General features: G+C 46.8%; 1 protein-coding gene across 1 annotated transcript in view; it reads left to right on the forward strand.

The window, feature by feature from the left end:
- The first annotated feature begins 1,793 nt into the window (after positions 1-1,793).
- CCDC61 (coiled-coil domain containing 61) overlaps positions 1,794-14,042 on the forward strand; it is a 15,624-nt gene continuing 3,375 nt past the window's right edge. Inside the window, exons 1-4 of the mRNA XM_014537393.1 lie at positions 1,794-1,952; positions 2,197-2,279; positions 5,504-5,661; positions 6,194-6,355. Coding sequence (XP_014392879.1) covers positions 1,805-1,952; positions 2,197-2,279; positions 5,504-5,661; positions 6,194-6,355 — 551 coding nt within the window. The 5' untranslated portion in view covers positions 1,794-1,804. The remainder of the gene's footprint in view (positions 1,953-2,196; positions 2,280-5,503; positions 5,662-6,193; positions 6,356-14,042) is intronic.

Here is a 14,042-nt window from a genome sequence, read left to right on the forward strand (position 1 = left end):
AGGGGATGGGGAGAGAAGATCAGTCAGGAGGGGTCTGCATGAGGGGGGTTGAGGACAGCCCTGGGTGGCCCTGTCTTTGGAGCAGCTTTGGGACTCTGGACAGGGCCCCTTTCCTCGCTGAGCCTCAGTTTCCCTGTCCGTACCCTGGGGAGGGAATGCACTTGCCTTGTCTCTATAGTCCCTTTCAAGCTCAGAAACAACGAAGCAATAATGATGATGATGATGACGATGATGACGATGCCAGTTTGTATTGAGTGTTTGCTGTGTGTCAGGCATGGCCCAGTTTCTCCAAGGATTTTAACATGATTCATTCATTTCACCCTTCACCAGTCTAAGGAGATGGGCAGTGTTTTCCCGCCTAGTTGTCCTGCACGACCGTCATCTGGCGCGTTCACCCCTGCCCTCATCACTTACCCTCTCCCTCCCTCAGGTTGCCCTCCTTGCTGTTCTTAGAACAAACCCGGAACTACTCACGTTGGGGCCTTTACCTGGCTGTTCCCTCGGCCTGGACACTCTTCCCCAGCTGTTCACCTGTCCCCCCCCCTCTCCCTCCCGGCCCTGCTCAGAGGGCCTTCCCTGGCCACCGGAGCCGAAGGAGCAACCCCACCCCAGCATTCCCTTTCCTCACTACCTGACCTTTCTTTCCCTCTGACTGTTGCCACCCTCCCTGACAGTAGGGCCATCATCTGATCCCGAGATCCCAGCACCCAGGGTGGCACCTGCTTTAAAGATAAGGAATCCGCCGTAACCGGTTTGGCTCAGTGGATAGAGCCGTCGGCCTGCGGACTCAAGGGTCCCAGGTTCGATTCCGGTCAAGGGCATATACCTTGGTTGCGGGCACATCCCCAGTGGGGAGTGTGCAGGAGGCAGCTGATCGATATTTCTCTCTCATCGATGTTTCTAACTCTCTATCCCTCTCCCTTCCTCTCTGTAAAAAAAAAAAAAAAAATCAATAAAAAAAAGAAAAAAGGTAAGGAATCTGGCTCCAAGCGAGGTTAAGTCACTTGCTCATGTCCCTGCACACAGCTCACCTAGAGGTGAGCCCAGGCAGCCCGGGCCGCCTTTGTGAACCGGACCTAGAGCCCAGGCTGAGGCGGAGGCCTGGCTCTCTCTTCCAGCTCCAACCGTGAGTAGTAGCTCTGCGGCTAAGGGAAGGTGCTTATGCTTACAACAGACTAACTAATAAAATCAAGTTTTAACTCACTGTGCACGACTTAGTGTTTCACTGATAATATGTAGCACGGGCTGTTCTTGCCACGTGGGCCTCTTTCCCTGGGGCGTCACGTGGCCGCTCCTGCCCTCCGTCAGTTCCCTGCTCAAATGTCGGCTTCCCACGGAGGTCTGCCCTCACCCCTGTTTGAAATCTCTGCCCCGCCCGGCCTCAATACTCTCCGTCCCCTTTCCAGCTGGAGTTTTCTCTGCAAATGTTTGCTGAATGAATGAGTGAATAATAAAAAATCTAAAATGAACATAAGGATTAATAAATAATAGTATTAATCATGATTCTCTTGTTGGACCTCATATATTCTATCAGCCAGCATGTTTTGGGCATTGTAATGTGCAGGGCACCGTCTAGGTGCTTTTATGTGTATTGGCCAATTTAATCCTCACGTCAACTCTATGAGGTTGGTGCCCTTTTATACCCATTTTCCAGATGAGGAAATGGAGGCAAAGTCTCCTTCCTAAGGTGCCACAGCTGGTAAATGGTAGAACCAGGAAATGAGTGCTGACCGTCCAGCTCCTGAGCCTGGGCACTCAGCCCCTCTGCGTCTCTGTCTCCTTCCCTTCTCCAGCGACACTGGCCATGGACCAGCCGGCTGGCCTGCAGGTGGACTACGTCTTCCGGGGTGTGGAGCACGCCGTGCGGGTGGTGGTGTCGGGACAGGTGCTGGAGCTGGAGGTGGAGGACCGCATGACGGCTGACCAGTGGCGGGGCGAGTTCGATGCCAGCTGTGAGTGTGCCTGCCGGGGGTGGGCTGGCCTGTTCTTCCCCGGGATCAGCTTCTAGAAGATGAGGCCATTGGGGTCCTGCCCACCTGCCCCTTGGGCCTGACCAGAAGCTCTAAGGTGGGTGGGGGTGTAGGGCTCCTCCCTCAGGCCGGAGGCACTGGAGTCAGGGAAAGTCAGGAAGCCTGGATGCATCGCCCTGGGATGGGCAAGTGTCAGACCTCAGGAAGGACTTTTCTCCCCACCCAGTCATCGAAGACTTGACTCACAAGACAGGGAACTTCAAACAGTTCAGCATCTTCTGTAACATGCTGGAGTCGGCCCTCACCCAGGTAGGGACCAGGGTGGGGGCCGGGGGTAGAAGCCCATCTGATGTATGCAAGACCTTCTCTCTTCTCTTTCATTGAGGGGGCAGGGCTATCGCTTTCTCTTCTTCTTTCCCAAATATAAATGGCTTTTTTTGATTCTAATGAGAATTATTCTCATGTAGAAGATTCAGATCACAGAGAAATGTAAAGAAGAAAGAAATCACTCCTAATGCTCCTGGTAATATTTTGGTGAAAATGTGGTCATTTCTTCATTTCTCTATTCATTTGTGAATCTGTGTGTGTGTGTATGTGTGTGTGCATTTACACATCTATGATTATACAGGGTGAGGCAAAAGTAGGTTTACAGTTGTGAGTACGCAAAACACAGAGTTTATTCTTGTATTATTATCATCTATTAATTATTGAATTATTTTTCATACGAACAACTGTAAATCTACTAGTACTTTTGTCCTGTATATAGTTAATCCTTGTCCAAGGATATTTTTCCATTGATTTTTACAGAGGGTGGGAGAGAGAGGGAAAGACAGAGAGAAACATGGTTGCCTCCTGCATGAACTCCGAGCAGGGCCCGGGACAGGGAGGAGCCTGCAACTGAGGTATGTGCCATTGACCGGAATTGAACCCGGGACCCTTTGGTCCTTAGGCCGACGCTCTGTCCACTGAGCCAAACCGGCTAGGGCTAGTTGATATATTTCCCAAGATATTCTGTAACCTGCTTTTGAAAGATTCAACAATATTTCATAAAAACTTAGTTACATTAGTGAATATAGCTAATCATTCATTAATTGAACTGCTGTTGGCATGGGGATACAACAATGAACAAAAAGACAAAGTCCCTGTCTTCATGAAGCTGAGTTGATATATTTCCCAAGGTATTCTCTAACCTGCTTTTGTAAGATTCAACAATATTTCATAAAAATTTAGTTACATTAGTGAATATAGCTAATCATTCATTTCATTGAACTGCTGTTGGCATGGGGATACAACAGTGAACAAAAAGACAAAGTCCCTGTCTTCATGAAGCTGACATTCTAGTGGGAGAGACAGACAACTAAAAAATATATATAGCCCTAGCTGGTTTGGCTCTGTGGGTAGAGCATTGGCCTGCAGACTGAAGGGTCCCAGGTTCGATTCCAGTCAAGGGCACATGCCTGGGTTTCAGGCTCGATCTCCAGAAGGGGGCGTGCAGGAGGCAGCCGATCAATGATTCTCTCTCCTCTCCCTCTCCCTTCCTCTTTGAAATCAATAAAAATATATTTTAAAAAATATATAATGTCAAGTAGTTAAAAGTAGTACTAGAAAAAAAAGCGCTGGTTGAAACTTAGAGTGACAAGGGAATGCTATGTAGGTGTCACTTTAAAACTGCTAACAGGAAGCTGCTGGGTTCTCCCCTGTGTTCAGTACGTGGAGAAAAATCTGCCTCACGTGGGTGTGTGGTTCGAAAGGGAGTCCTTTCATAGTTTTTTTCAGATAATTGTGCATATCTTTCTTAGCTAACACTGGACAGGTGGTGCTTTCTTTTCTTTTATTCTTTTTAAAAAATCTTTGTTGTTGAAAGTATTACACATGTCCCTTTTCCCCCCCATCGACCTCTGCTAGCCTGCCCCTGCCCCCCACCCCAGGCCTTCACCACCCATCGTCCGTGTCCATGGGTTGTGCATATATGCATACAAGTTCTTTGGTTGATCTCCTCCCACCCACACACCCTCCCCAGCAGGTGGTGGTTTCTTAAAGGTTGGTTGCATTGTGGCATCTGAAACCTTAGCAATGAACTTTTTGTATTCTGTTACACTAAAACCTACTGGTGTATTTTGCATTTTGCCTGGACCTATTACCCATTTTGTGACATCACGTATTGGTCATTTGGAAATCCTGGTTCATTGAGTTGTGCAGCTCTTCCAAGTGTTGTCACGTGTCCTTACACCACACCGGGAAGTCACATTTGTTACCATCCTCACTGATCTCACCAGGAAAGTCTGTCAACATCCCGCGGCTGTGCAGATACAAGGTTTCCCAAATTCCCATTTTCGCTTTGACATTTGAATTTTATCCTTGGCAACCAGTCCTGTCAGCTGTTTTTCTGGACGTGACAGCCTCACTCTGTTCATTTTTGAGAAAATGCCTGCCAGACACCCAAGGCTGAGTAACCCTGGTTTTGTCTGTCAGTGGTTCTTCCAAGTAAAAATAGCGTTTCGTGAAAAAGTGGCCAACTTAGCTCAGAACTCGATGGCACAGTGCTTTCCTGAGACAGCTGTCGCACTGGGGTGCAGCGGGATGCGTGCTGCCCGTTTTGTCACACAGGGTAGTACGACGCTGTGCACGTAAGGGCTGAGATGCAATAAAATTAATACATTTTACAGCGTCATCAAAAATATTCCCAGGTTTCATTTCCTGTGTTTTATCTGTCCGTCTGTCTGTCTGTTTGCTTATTTCGCCTTCCTGGTCCCCCACTGAGACGGCATGGCATGTACAGTGACTACGAGCACATTTGACGCCACTGGCTGAATTTCTGCTAATGGGCGCCAGCATATTTACCCACCGTTACTTTTGCACCATTAGTGTAACACAGCACAAGGGCAAAATGATCTTAATATTACAATGCAAATTGTTTTTTTTCCCATATTGTCAGACATTTATTTAAGTGACTATTTTTATTATTATTTTTAAAAAATTTGTTTATTTTTTTAAAAATATATTTTATTGATTTTTTACAGAGAGGAAGGGAGAGGGATAGGGAGTTAGAAACATCGATGAGAGAGAAACATCGATCAGCTGCCTCCTGCACACTCCCCACTGGGGATGTGTCCGCAACCAAGGTACATGCCCTTGACCGGAATCGAACCTGGGACCCTTGAGTCCGCAGGCCGACGCTCTATCCACTGAGCCAAACTGGTCAGGGCTTAATTTTGTTTATTAATGCAAATTGTTTTGACTTCTTGGACTCCCGGAAAGGGTCTCAGGGATCCCCAGGGGTTGGCGGGCAGTACGTGGGCAGCCAACAGCCCCAAGCTGTCCCCGGTGGTTGAGCATTTAGTTCTTTCTAGTTTCTCCCTCTGACGATGTCCTGTGCCAGCACCTTGGACAGGGCCATCCTGTTCATCAGGAGCCGCTTAGGAAAGCCCAAATAGCTCCTGGAACAGGTCAGGGCATGGCCCAGTGAGTGGGTTGGGAGCTCTGGTATGGCCTTGTTGAGTCTTGTGGTAGCTCCTCCCACCTTCTCCCAACAGAGCAGCGAATCAGTCACCCTTGACCTGTTGACCTACACAGATCTGGAGTCCCTGCGGAACCGCAAGATGGGGGGCCGCCCAGGTCCCTCAGCCTCCAGGTCGGCCCAGCTCAACTCCAAGCGCTACCTGATTCTCATTTACTCCGTGGAGTTTGACAGGTGGGACAAAGGACTGGCTTTAGGTCCAGGCTGGCTCTAGGTGGGCAGAGGGAGAGGATGTGGTTAGACCTCAGGAACCCCTGGAGGCCCAGAAATCAGGATTTTAAAAAGATTCCCAGGTGATTCTAATGTGTAGCCAAGGTTGAGAACCACTGTTCTAATGGGAAGTTATCAGTCTTCTATGAGTAGCGCTTGGTGGGGCAGCTCATCAAGGTGCCCTACCTTTCTCCAGCCAAGGGGACCAGGCCAGGTTATCCAGAGTCGCCTACTATGGAATCTCAGTTAGGATTGTGCTTGGCTGCAAGTGTCATGACCCAGGGGTTCCACAGTTGCTATATAAGAGGTTCTTGTGGGGGAGGGGGGCTGACTGGTGCAAAGGGGGCAGGGAGGGGCTGGAAGCTGTGTTTGGAACGTAAGCCTCTGGGAAGGTGAAGTTGTTGGAATTGTGTGTTTTTGTACCCCAAGGCTCTCAGGGTCTGGTAGATACCCTCGGGATTCTTGGCCTCTGAGATGCCACGGTTCTAATCCTCAGGATTCACTACCCGCTGCCCCTCCTGTACCAGGGCAAGCCGGACCCCGTGTTCCTTCAGGGCATCATCCGCTCACTGAAGGAGGAGCTGGGCCGCCTTCGAGGGCTGGACGGCCAGGACCCTCGGGACACCCGGGATTCTGAGATCTGGCACCTGCGGGAGCAGTGAGTCTGGGAGGGGTGGGCAGTTGGGGCTGTGGGCGGGGACACATCCCATCATGCACTGCAGGGCCCTGTGCTCAGCACTGTTGGGAGGAAGGCGGTCCATCATTCACCAGATATTAATTCTGAGCTTTCCCCTGGCCGCCTTGTGCTGGGTGGTGCTGGGGTCACAGGGGTGACGAGACAATCTTGGCCCTGCCCTCCTGGGACTCCCAGGCCCGTGGGGGAGACAGATCTGTGAAGACGCAGCGTGGGCAGGGTGGGGGGTCCCAGAAAGGGGACCTGACCCGGCCTGGTAAGGGGTGGTATTCCAGGCAAAGGGAACAGCATGTGCAAAGACAGGGTGGGAGGAAGTGCTCTATTCAGTGCTTTTGTGCTGGTGCCCTCCCTGCCCCTCCTGTGAGTGACCCCCACAGGGGCAGATGGGTGTTGATACATACGCACCGGAGTGTATCACTGCGAAGGGAGATGGTTAGGAAAGGGAGCCTGTGCTATGGAAGGCTGTCACCGGAACCTGACGGGTCTTGGGGTGGGTCAGAGAAGGGGCTGGGGAAGAGCGTTCTGGGCAGAGGGAACAGCATGTGCAAAGGCCTTGTGTTAGGTGGGAATGTGGTGAGAACAGGGGCCTGAAAGAGTGAAGTGAGCAAAGGCTTTGGGCATATTGAGTGCCTGCTGCGTGCTGTGGGCTGAGGGGGAGCTGAACTGGGGACTCGGTCTCTACCTGGGGGAGGCCCCACACATTTTGGGGGGGGGGCTAATAGTAGTAGTAATAATAATAGTAATAGTAATACCAGTAGCGAATGTTTTTAAGCATTTAACCGGGTGCCAGGGACTCCGCTCAGTGCTTTATGATTCGATCCTCACAAAGGAGGCATTGCTGTCATCCCTATTTTACAAGGAGGAGACTGAGGCCCAGAGAGGGTAGAGAACTGCCGCAGGTCACAGTGATTAATATGGCCAGGCTAGAACTGGAATCCAGGCAGCCAGCATCAAGTCCCTTTGGGTTCCCAGCCACTGTGCACTCTTTTTTTTTTTTTTTGTAATCCTCACCTGAGGACATATTTTCTTCCCTAGATTTGGGGGAGGAGGAGAGAGACATTCTTGTGAAAGAGACACATCCATTGGTTGCCTCCCAAACGTGTCCCCACGAACCTGCAACTGAGGTGTGTGCCCTTGACGGGAATAATGCCCTTGACCAGAAACGAACCCTCAACCCTTCAGTCCGGAGGCCTACGGTCTAACCACTGAGCCAAACCGGCGAGGGCGCCACTGTGCACGCTTGGCAGCTACTAGCCCAGGACTGAGTGCTCAGTGCCGACAGGGAGGACCAGGCCTCTCCCTCCGGGTGTGAGAGCTCAGGGGGCTGGAGAGCCCTGTGGGTCTCCCGGGAGGAGCGGGCAGCAATAATAGTAATAGTAGTAATAATAGTAATAATAACGGTAATAGTAATAATAATAATGGTAATAATAGTAATAATAGTAATAGCAATAATAGTAATAGTAATAATAGTAATAATAACAGTAATAGTAATAATAGTAATAGTAATAGCAATAACAGTAATAATAATAGTAATAATAATGATAGTAATAATAGTAATACCAATAGTAGTGATAGTAATAGCAATAGCAATAGTAGTAGTAGTAATAATAGTAATAATAGTAATAGTAGTAATACTACTAGTAGTAATAATAGTAATAGTAATAATAATAGTAATAACAATAGCAAATTGTGCAGGCTGGAAGCAGGATGAGCTTCACCTTCAGTTCATCAGGAGCTGCCCCAGGCCTGGCGTGTGCCCGCGTGCGTGTTTCTCAGGATGGCCACAAGGTGGCGCCCTCGGCACTGAGATCCACAGCTTGACAGTGGCCGCTGCTTTCCAATGGAGTTAGGGAGTTTGGGAAGACTCCAAGATTTATTCGTTCATTCATCCAATATTTAACGAGTTCATACTGTGTGTCAGACACATCACCCAGCACTATGAATGTTTTTTGGGCCCTTAATCAGTGCCAGACCTGGTCTAAGCACTCTTCCTAGATTCCTACAACTTTATAGGTATTTTATTATTATTGTCCCACTTCACAGAGAGAAGTGAAACTGCCCAAGGTCACCCGGCTTGTCATAAGTGTAGCAGAGTTGGATGTAGGCAGCCTGGTCACAGAGCCCAGGTTCCTTCCCACTGGCCAGACAGCCGGTGACTGTCCTCGTGGGGGGAGGATCCAGACAGAAAACAGATGATCACACTGATAAACACCAGCGAGGAAGCCAGGAAGGAAATGTACAGAGAGCCGGGAGAGCAGGGACAGACCTAGCCCGGCTGGGGGCCGGCGGCCTCCCTGGGAGGTGATGTTTGAAGGATGAGTGGAGTCCTTCCACCTGGAGGAGGAGGGCGGAGCCATATTTGCTAAGAGAAGCTTGGCTGGAGCACCGGGGCGGGAAGGTGGGAGGAGTCGGGGAGGGGATGTCTGCTGGAAGGGGCTGAATGGGAAGCTCCTTGGAGGGTTTGGGGGAGCCACAGATTTTGAGAAACATTTTATTAGGAAACATTCCAAACACACACAGAAATAGACAGTAGTACAATGTGCATGTACTTGTGCCCTGGCCTCAGTGGTCACGACATTTTGCCCCTCTTTGTTTGGTCTATGTTCCCCCGTCTCCCCTGAGAAAAAAATTCCTCCGTAAACAGTTCAATATGTGTCTTTAACATACAGGACATTTAAAATAAAAGCAGAAGCATTGTCTCACACATGTCTTCTGTAATTGGCTTGTGTGAATTAATATCCAAATATAGGGACACATTGCAATGGTTGATGTGTTTCTTAAATCTTTTAATTTATTAGTTTCCCCCTTTTTCTTTTTTTAAAAATATATTTTATTGATTTTTTACAGAGAGGAAGGGAGAGGGATAGAGAGTTAGAAACATCGATGAGAGAGAAACATCGATCAGCTGCCTCCTACACACTCCCCACTGGGGATGTGCCTGCAACCAAGGTACATGCCCTTGACCGGAATCGAACCTGGGACCTTTCAGTCCACAGGCCAACGCTCTATCCACTGAGCCAAACCGGTTAGGGCAGGCTCCCCCTTTTTTCATGTGACATATTGATGGAAGAAGCCAGGGTATTTGTCCTGTAGAGTTTCCTACAGTCTGGATTCTGTTGATTTTATCTCCACAGTTAATGTATTACTCTGTTTTTCGTATTTCTGGTGAGGTGGTTATCAAACCTGTCAGCTAATCAGATTGAGGTTTTTGAAAGACACTTGGTGGTGCTGCGTACCTGCCTCCTGCCAGGGCTGCTGGCACTGATGAGATCTGATGTTGAGAGCTGGCTCCTCTCCCATGAGGTTCCCATCAGCCCAGCATCTCTTGGTGTTTTATGTTTTTTAATATATTTTATTGATTTTACAGAGAGGAAGGGAGAGGGACAGAGTTAGAAACATCAATGATGAGAGAGAATCATCGATCAGCTGCCTCCTGCACGCCCCCTACTGGGGATCGAGCCTGCAACCAAGATACATGCCCCTGACCAGAATCCAACCCAGGACCCTTCAGTCCGCAGGCCGATGCTCTAGCCACTGAGCCAAACCGGCTAGGGCCTCTTGGTGGTTTTCATTTGCATTTCCCTAGCTACCCAGGAGGTTGAGCACTTTTTCCTGTTTAGTAGCCACTTGGGTTTCCTCTGTGTGAGTTGCCTATTCACCTATCATGTCCGTTTTTCTTCTGGTCCTCTGTTTCTCATTGCTTTCCAGGAGTTCTTAATATAGTCTGGACATAGGCCCTTTGTTAATTTTGTGTGTTTCAGAAACCCTCCTTCCCCTGGCCTTTTCACTGTCTTAATAATGTCTTTTGATACACAGAGGTTCTTCATTTTTATGTAAACTCATTTATAAATTTTTCTTTGCAGTTAGTAATTTTTATGTCTTAACTTAAAATCCTTTTCTCCCAGTGTCATGAAGACATTCTCCTATGTCATCATCGGTAATTCTTTGTGTTTTGCTTTTCACTTTCATGTCCACCTGGAATTGGTTTTTGGTGAGGTAGAGGGCCTTTCCCAGTGCCGTTTATTGAAAAGTGTCCTTTCCCTCCTGCTCAGCCATTGTCGCCTTTATCACAGGTCATGTTTATACATAGTGGGGTTCTGTGCTCTGCAGGCCATTGGTTTATTTGTTTGTCCTAGTTCTAGTACCATCCTGTGTTAATTACTGTAGCGTTGTAATTAGTCTGATATGGGTAGAGCAAGTTTTTCCCTTTTGTTTTTCATTTTCAAGATATTTTTGTTGTTAATCTTCACGTGAGCACATTTACCCCTCTCCCCCCCATTGAGTTTTAGAGAGAGTGGAAGGAGAGAGACACATCGATTGGTTGCCTCCCGTTCTTGCCCTGACTGGGGCTGGGGATCAAACCTGCAAGCCAGGTACATGCCCTTGACTGGAAATGAACCTGAGATCCTCCGGTTCATGGGCCAACACTCTAACCACTGAACAGCAACACTGGCCAGGGCTCCATATATTTTTGGCAATTTGCATTTCCATATAAATTTTAGAATCAATAGGTTTTTCAGTACAAGCACAAAAAACTTGTTGGAAATCTGATTGGCATTGCATTGAATCAATAGAACTATTTAGGGAGAGAGCTGAGATCTTTATAAATACTGTAGTATGTATTCCAATCTATAAACAGTTTCTCTATGTTTATATCTCATTTAATGTCTCAATAATGTTATTCCATCACACTTTAGATCAGTGGTTCTCAACCTGTGGGTTGCGACCCCTTTGGGGTCGAACGACCCTTTCACAGGGGTCGCCTAAGACCATTGGAAAACACATATATAATTACATATTGTTTTTGTGATTAATCACTATGCTTTAATTATGTTCAATTTGTAACAATAAAATTGGGAGTCACCACAACATGAGGAACTGTATTAAAGGGTCGTGGCATTAGGAAGGTTGAGAACCACTGCTTTAGATGCTTTTGTTAATGGTTTCTTTACTTTAAATGTAAATCATACTGCTTTTTGTATAATTGATATTTATATATTTATATATTGATTTTATATCTAGTAACCAGTCAAATGTCTTACTTGTCAGTAGATTCTTTTTGATTTTCAATGTTTACAAATGCGTTTTGCTAATTCCCTCTCAATCCTTATCTTTCGTTTATATTTCTTGCCTCATTGCACTTGCGAGGACCTCCAGTACATTGAGAAGTAGAGATAGGTGGCATCCTTGTCTTGGTCTTGATTGCAAAGGGTAAATTCAGTATTTTGCCCCAAACATAAGCATCTCTCTCTATATTTCAGATCTTTAATTGATTTTGATTTTCAGGCCAGGTGATAACCATTGAGTTAATATATAGTTTTAGCAGCTATTGACAATCAGTGGCTAGATGGATTTTTTATTAGGGGTTTTAAAGGGCAATAATCTAATTCTCTAATACTTTTGTTAGCGGGGATTCATCATTAAAGAAAAGCATTCTCTCATCAACTACTTCGCTTCCCTGAGGTACATTTCCTATGGGAAAGGCATGATTAATGCTTGATTTTTATTTTACTTTATTTAACTTTGGTCAGAATAATTAGTTGGTTGCCTTACATCCTCCATGGAGATCGATGAGTTTTGTCTAGTTTTTTACTATCATTATGAACGCATGAATTTAAAACGAATTGATGCTATGTTGGTTTCCCATGGCTTTCTGACAAATGACCATAAACTGTGGTTTGAGACAACAGGAATGTATTCCGCTACAGTTGTGGAGACCAGAAGTCTGAAATCGCGGTCATTGGGATGAGATGAAGGTGTTGGCTGGGCAGTGCTCTACAGAACCCAGTTCTCGCCTCTCCCAGCTGGTGGCTGCCATCTTCCTTGGGCTTGTAGCCACTTCATGCCAATCAATCTCTGCCTGTGTAGTGGCCTTGCCTTCTCCTCTTCTAATCTCCCTCCGCCTCTCTCTTATAAGGACACTTGTTGGTTATATTTAGGGCAACTTTATACTCTCCTCATGTTAAGTTCCTTGATTTTTTTTTTTTAATCCTCACACAAGAACATGCTTAGAGAAAAAGGAGAGAGAGAGAGAGAGAATCATCAATTGGTTACCTTCCTTGTGCTCCCCGACTGGGGATTGAACACAAAACCTAGGCATGTGCCCTGACCGGGAATGGAACTGGTAACCTTTTGGGGCACAGGATGATGCCCAACCAGCTGAGGCACTCTGGCCGGGCAAGGTCCTTGATTTAATTCGACCCAACATAAGGTGCCATGCACAGGTCCTAGGGGTCTGGCATGCGTGTATTTTGGGAGGCTGTTTTCTGGCCTGTCAAGATGTCTTGGACTTTCTTGTGCTTTTCCAGCCTCAGAACTGGTTTAAGTAATTTCCCCAAGGAGCTGTGGCTTCTTTGAGTGGGAAAACTGTTTTTAGAGAGCACAGTCTGGTTATGAGGGGTGCTAATTGCCATGGGGTTGACATTACTTTTAGGCCTTGTTAGTGGGAAGAGCCTGAAAGGAGATACATTTTTAGAAAGAGAAAAATGATGTCCATGTTCACCTCTTCGATGTGTATGCCTTTTCTCATACTGAAAATCTTAATTTCTAGTTATAGTAACATAATTATTTTCTTTATCCTAACGACACCAATATAATTACTAATACGAAGAGTACTGAATGAAGTTTAAGATTTCTTTGCAGTTTTTTCCTTAGACTTATTTCCTACTTGCTGAAATAAAGTATGTGTGTGTGTGTTTTGTCACTTGACATAATTCTCCAATATGCACTAACTCTGATTTACAGTTAGATCTGTTTGAGCCAGTTTCTTTTAAAAATTTTAGTGATTGCTTTTATTAACATTTATTTACATAAAATATTTTCATAGTTCCAAATTCAAAACTAACAAGGAGGGTACATTCAGAGGTCCAGCTTCTATCCCTGTTGCCATCTCTGCTCCTCCCTTTTTAAAGTTTTTGATTTATCCTTATTTTTTTTGAAAATATGAACATTATAATTTATAATTTCCCTTTTTCTTTTACACAGAGACATACTAAAATTTTTTCTGTACTGTTTCTAAACTTATACCCTGACAGGATATAGAGATCTTCCTGTTCCTTCTTAGGGGTGTGTGGCACACATTTTAATGGATGTACCATAGACATTCAACTGGTTCCCTGTTGATGTATATTTGGGTTATTTCCACTCTCTTGGTATTACAAAAAGTGCTGCAAGTAGTAGCCTGTGTGTACATCTTTTTCGCAGAGAAGGATTTTGAGCGCTGTAGTGCCTGATTGTATGCATTTTAGAGGGTCCTCTGGTGAGTAAGCAGTGAGACCGGCCAAGGGGCCAGAGGAGGCTGGGACCCCGGGGTTAGGCTTTGAGGGTGTGGAGAAGGACGGATCGGTGATCTATTTGGGAAGTAGAACTCAACACAGCTGTGTCCTCCGGTGGGAGGGATGGGGGTCATGTGGCCAAGTCCTTGTCATGTGGGGCAAATGGAGGAGGGGAGATGATGGCACCATGGGGGCAGCTGGGGGTGGTGGGTTTCCATTTGTGGGGAAGGTGAAATGGTGGTGCGTGCCCACCCCGGCGGGAATGGGGATGAAGGGACCGTGCCTCTCGGCTCCCCCCAGCTCCTCTCCCTCTCCCCTCCACCCAGGGTGTCGCGCTTAGCTTCCGAGAAGCGGGAGCTGGAGGCCCAGCTGGGCCC

This window comes from Myotis brandtii, unplaced genomic scaffold (assembly GCF_000412655.1).
Source record: "Myotis brandtii unplaced genomic scaffold, ASM41265v1 scaffold178, whole genome shotgun sequence".
NCBI classification, from domain to species: Eukaryota; Metazoa; Chordata; class Mammalia; order Chiroptera; family Vespertilionidae; genus Myotis; species Myotis brandtii.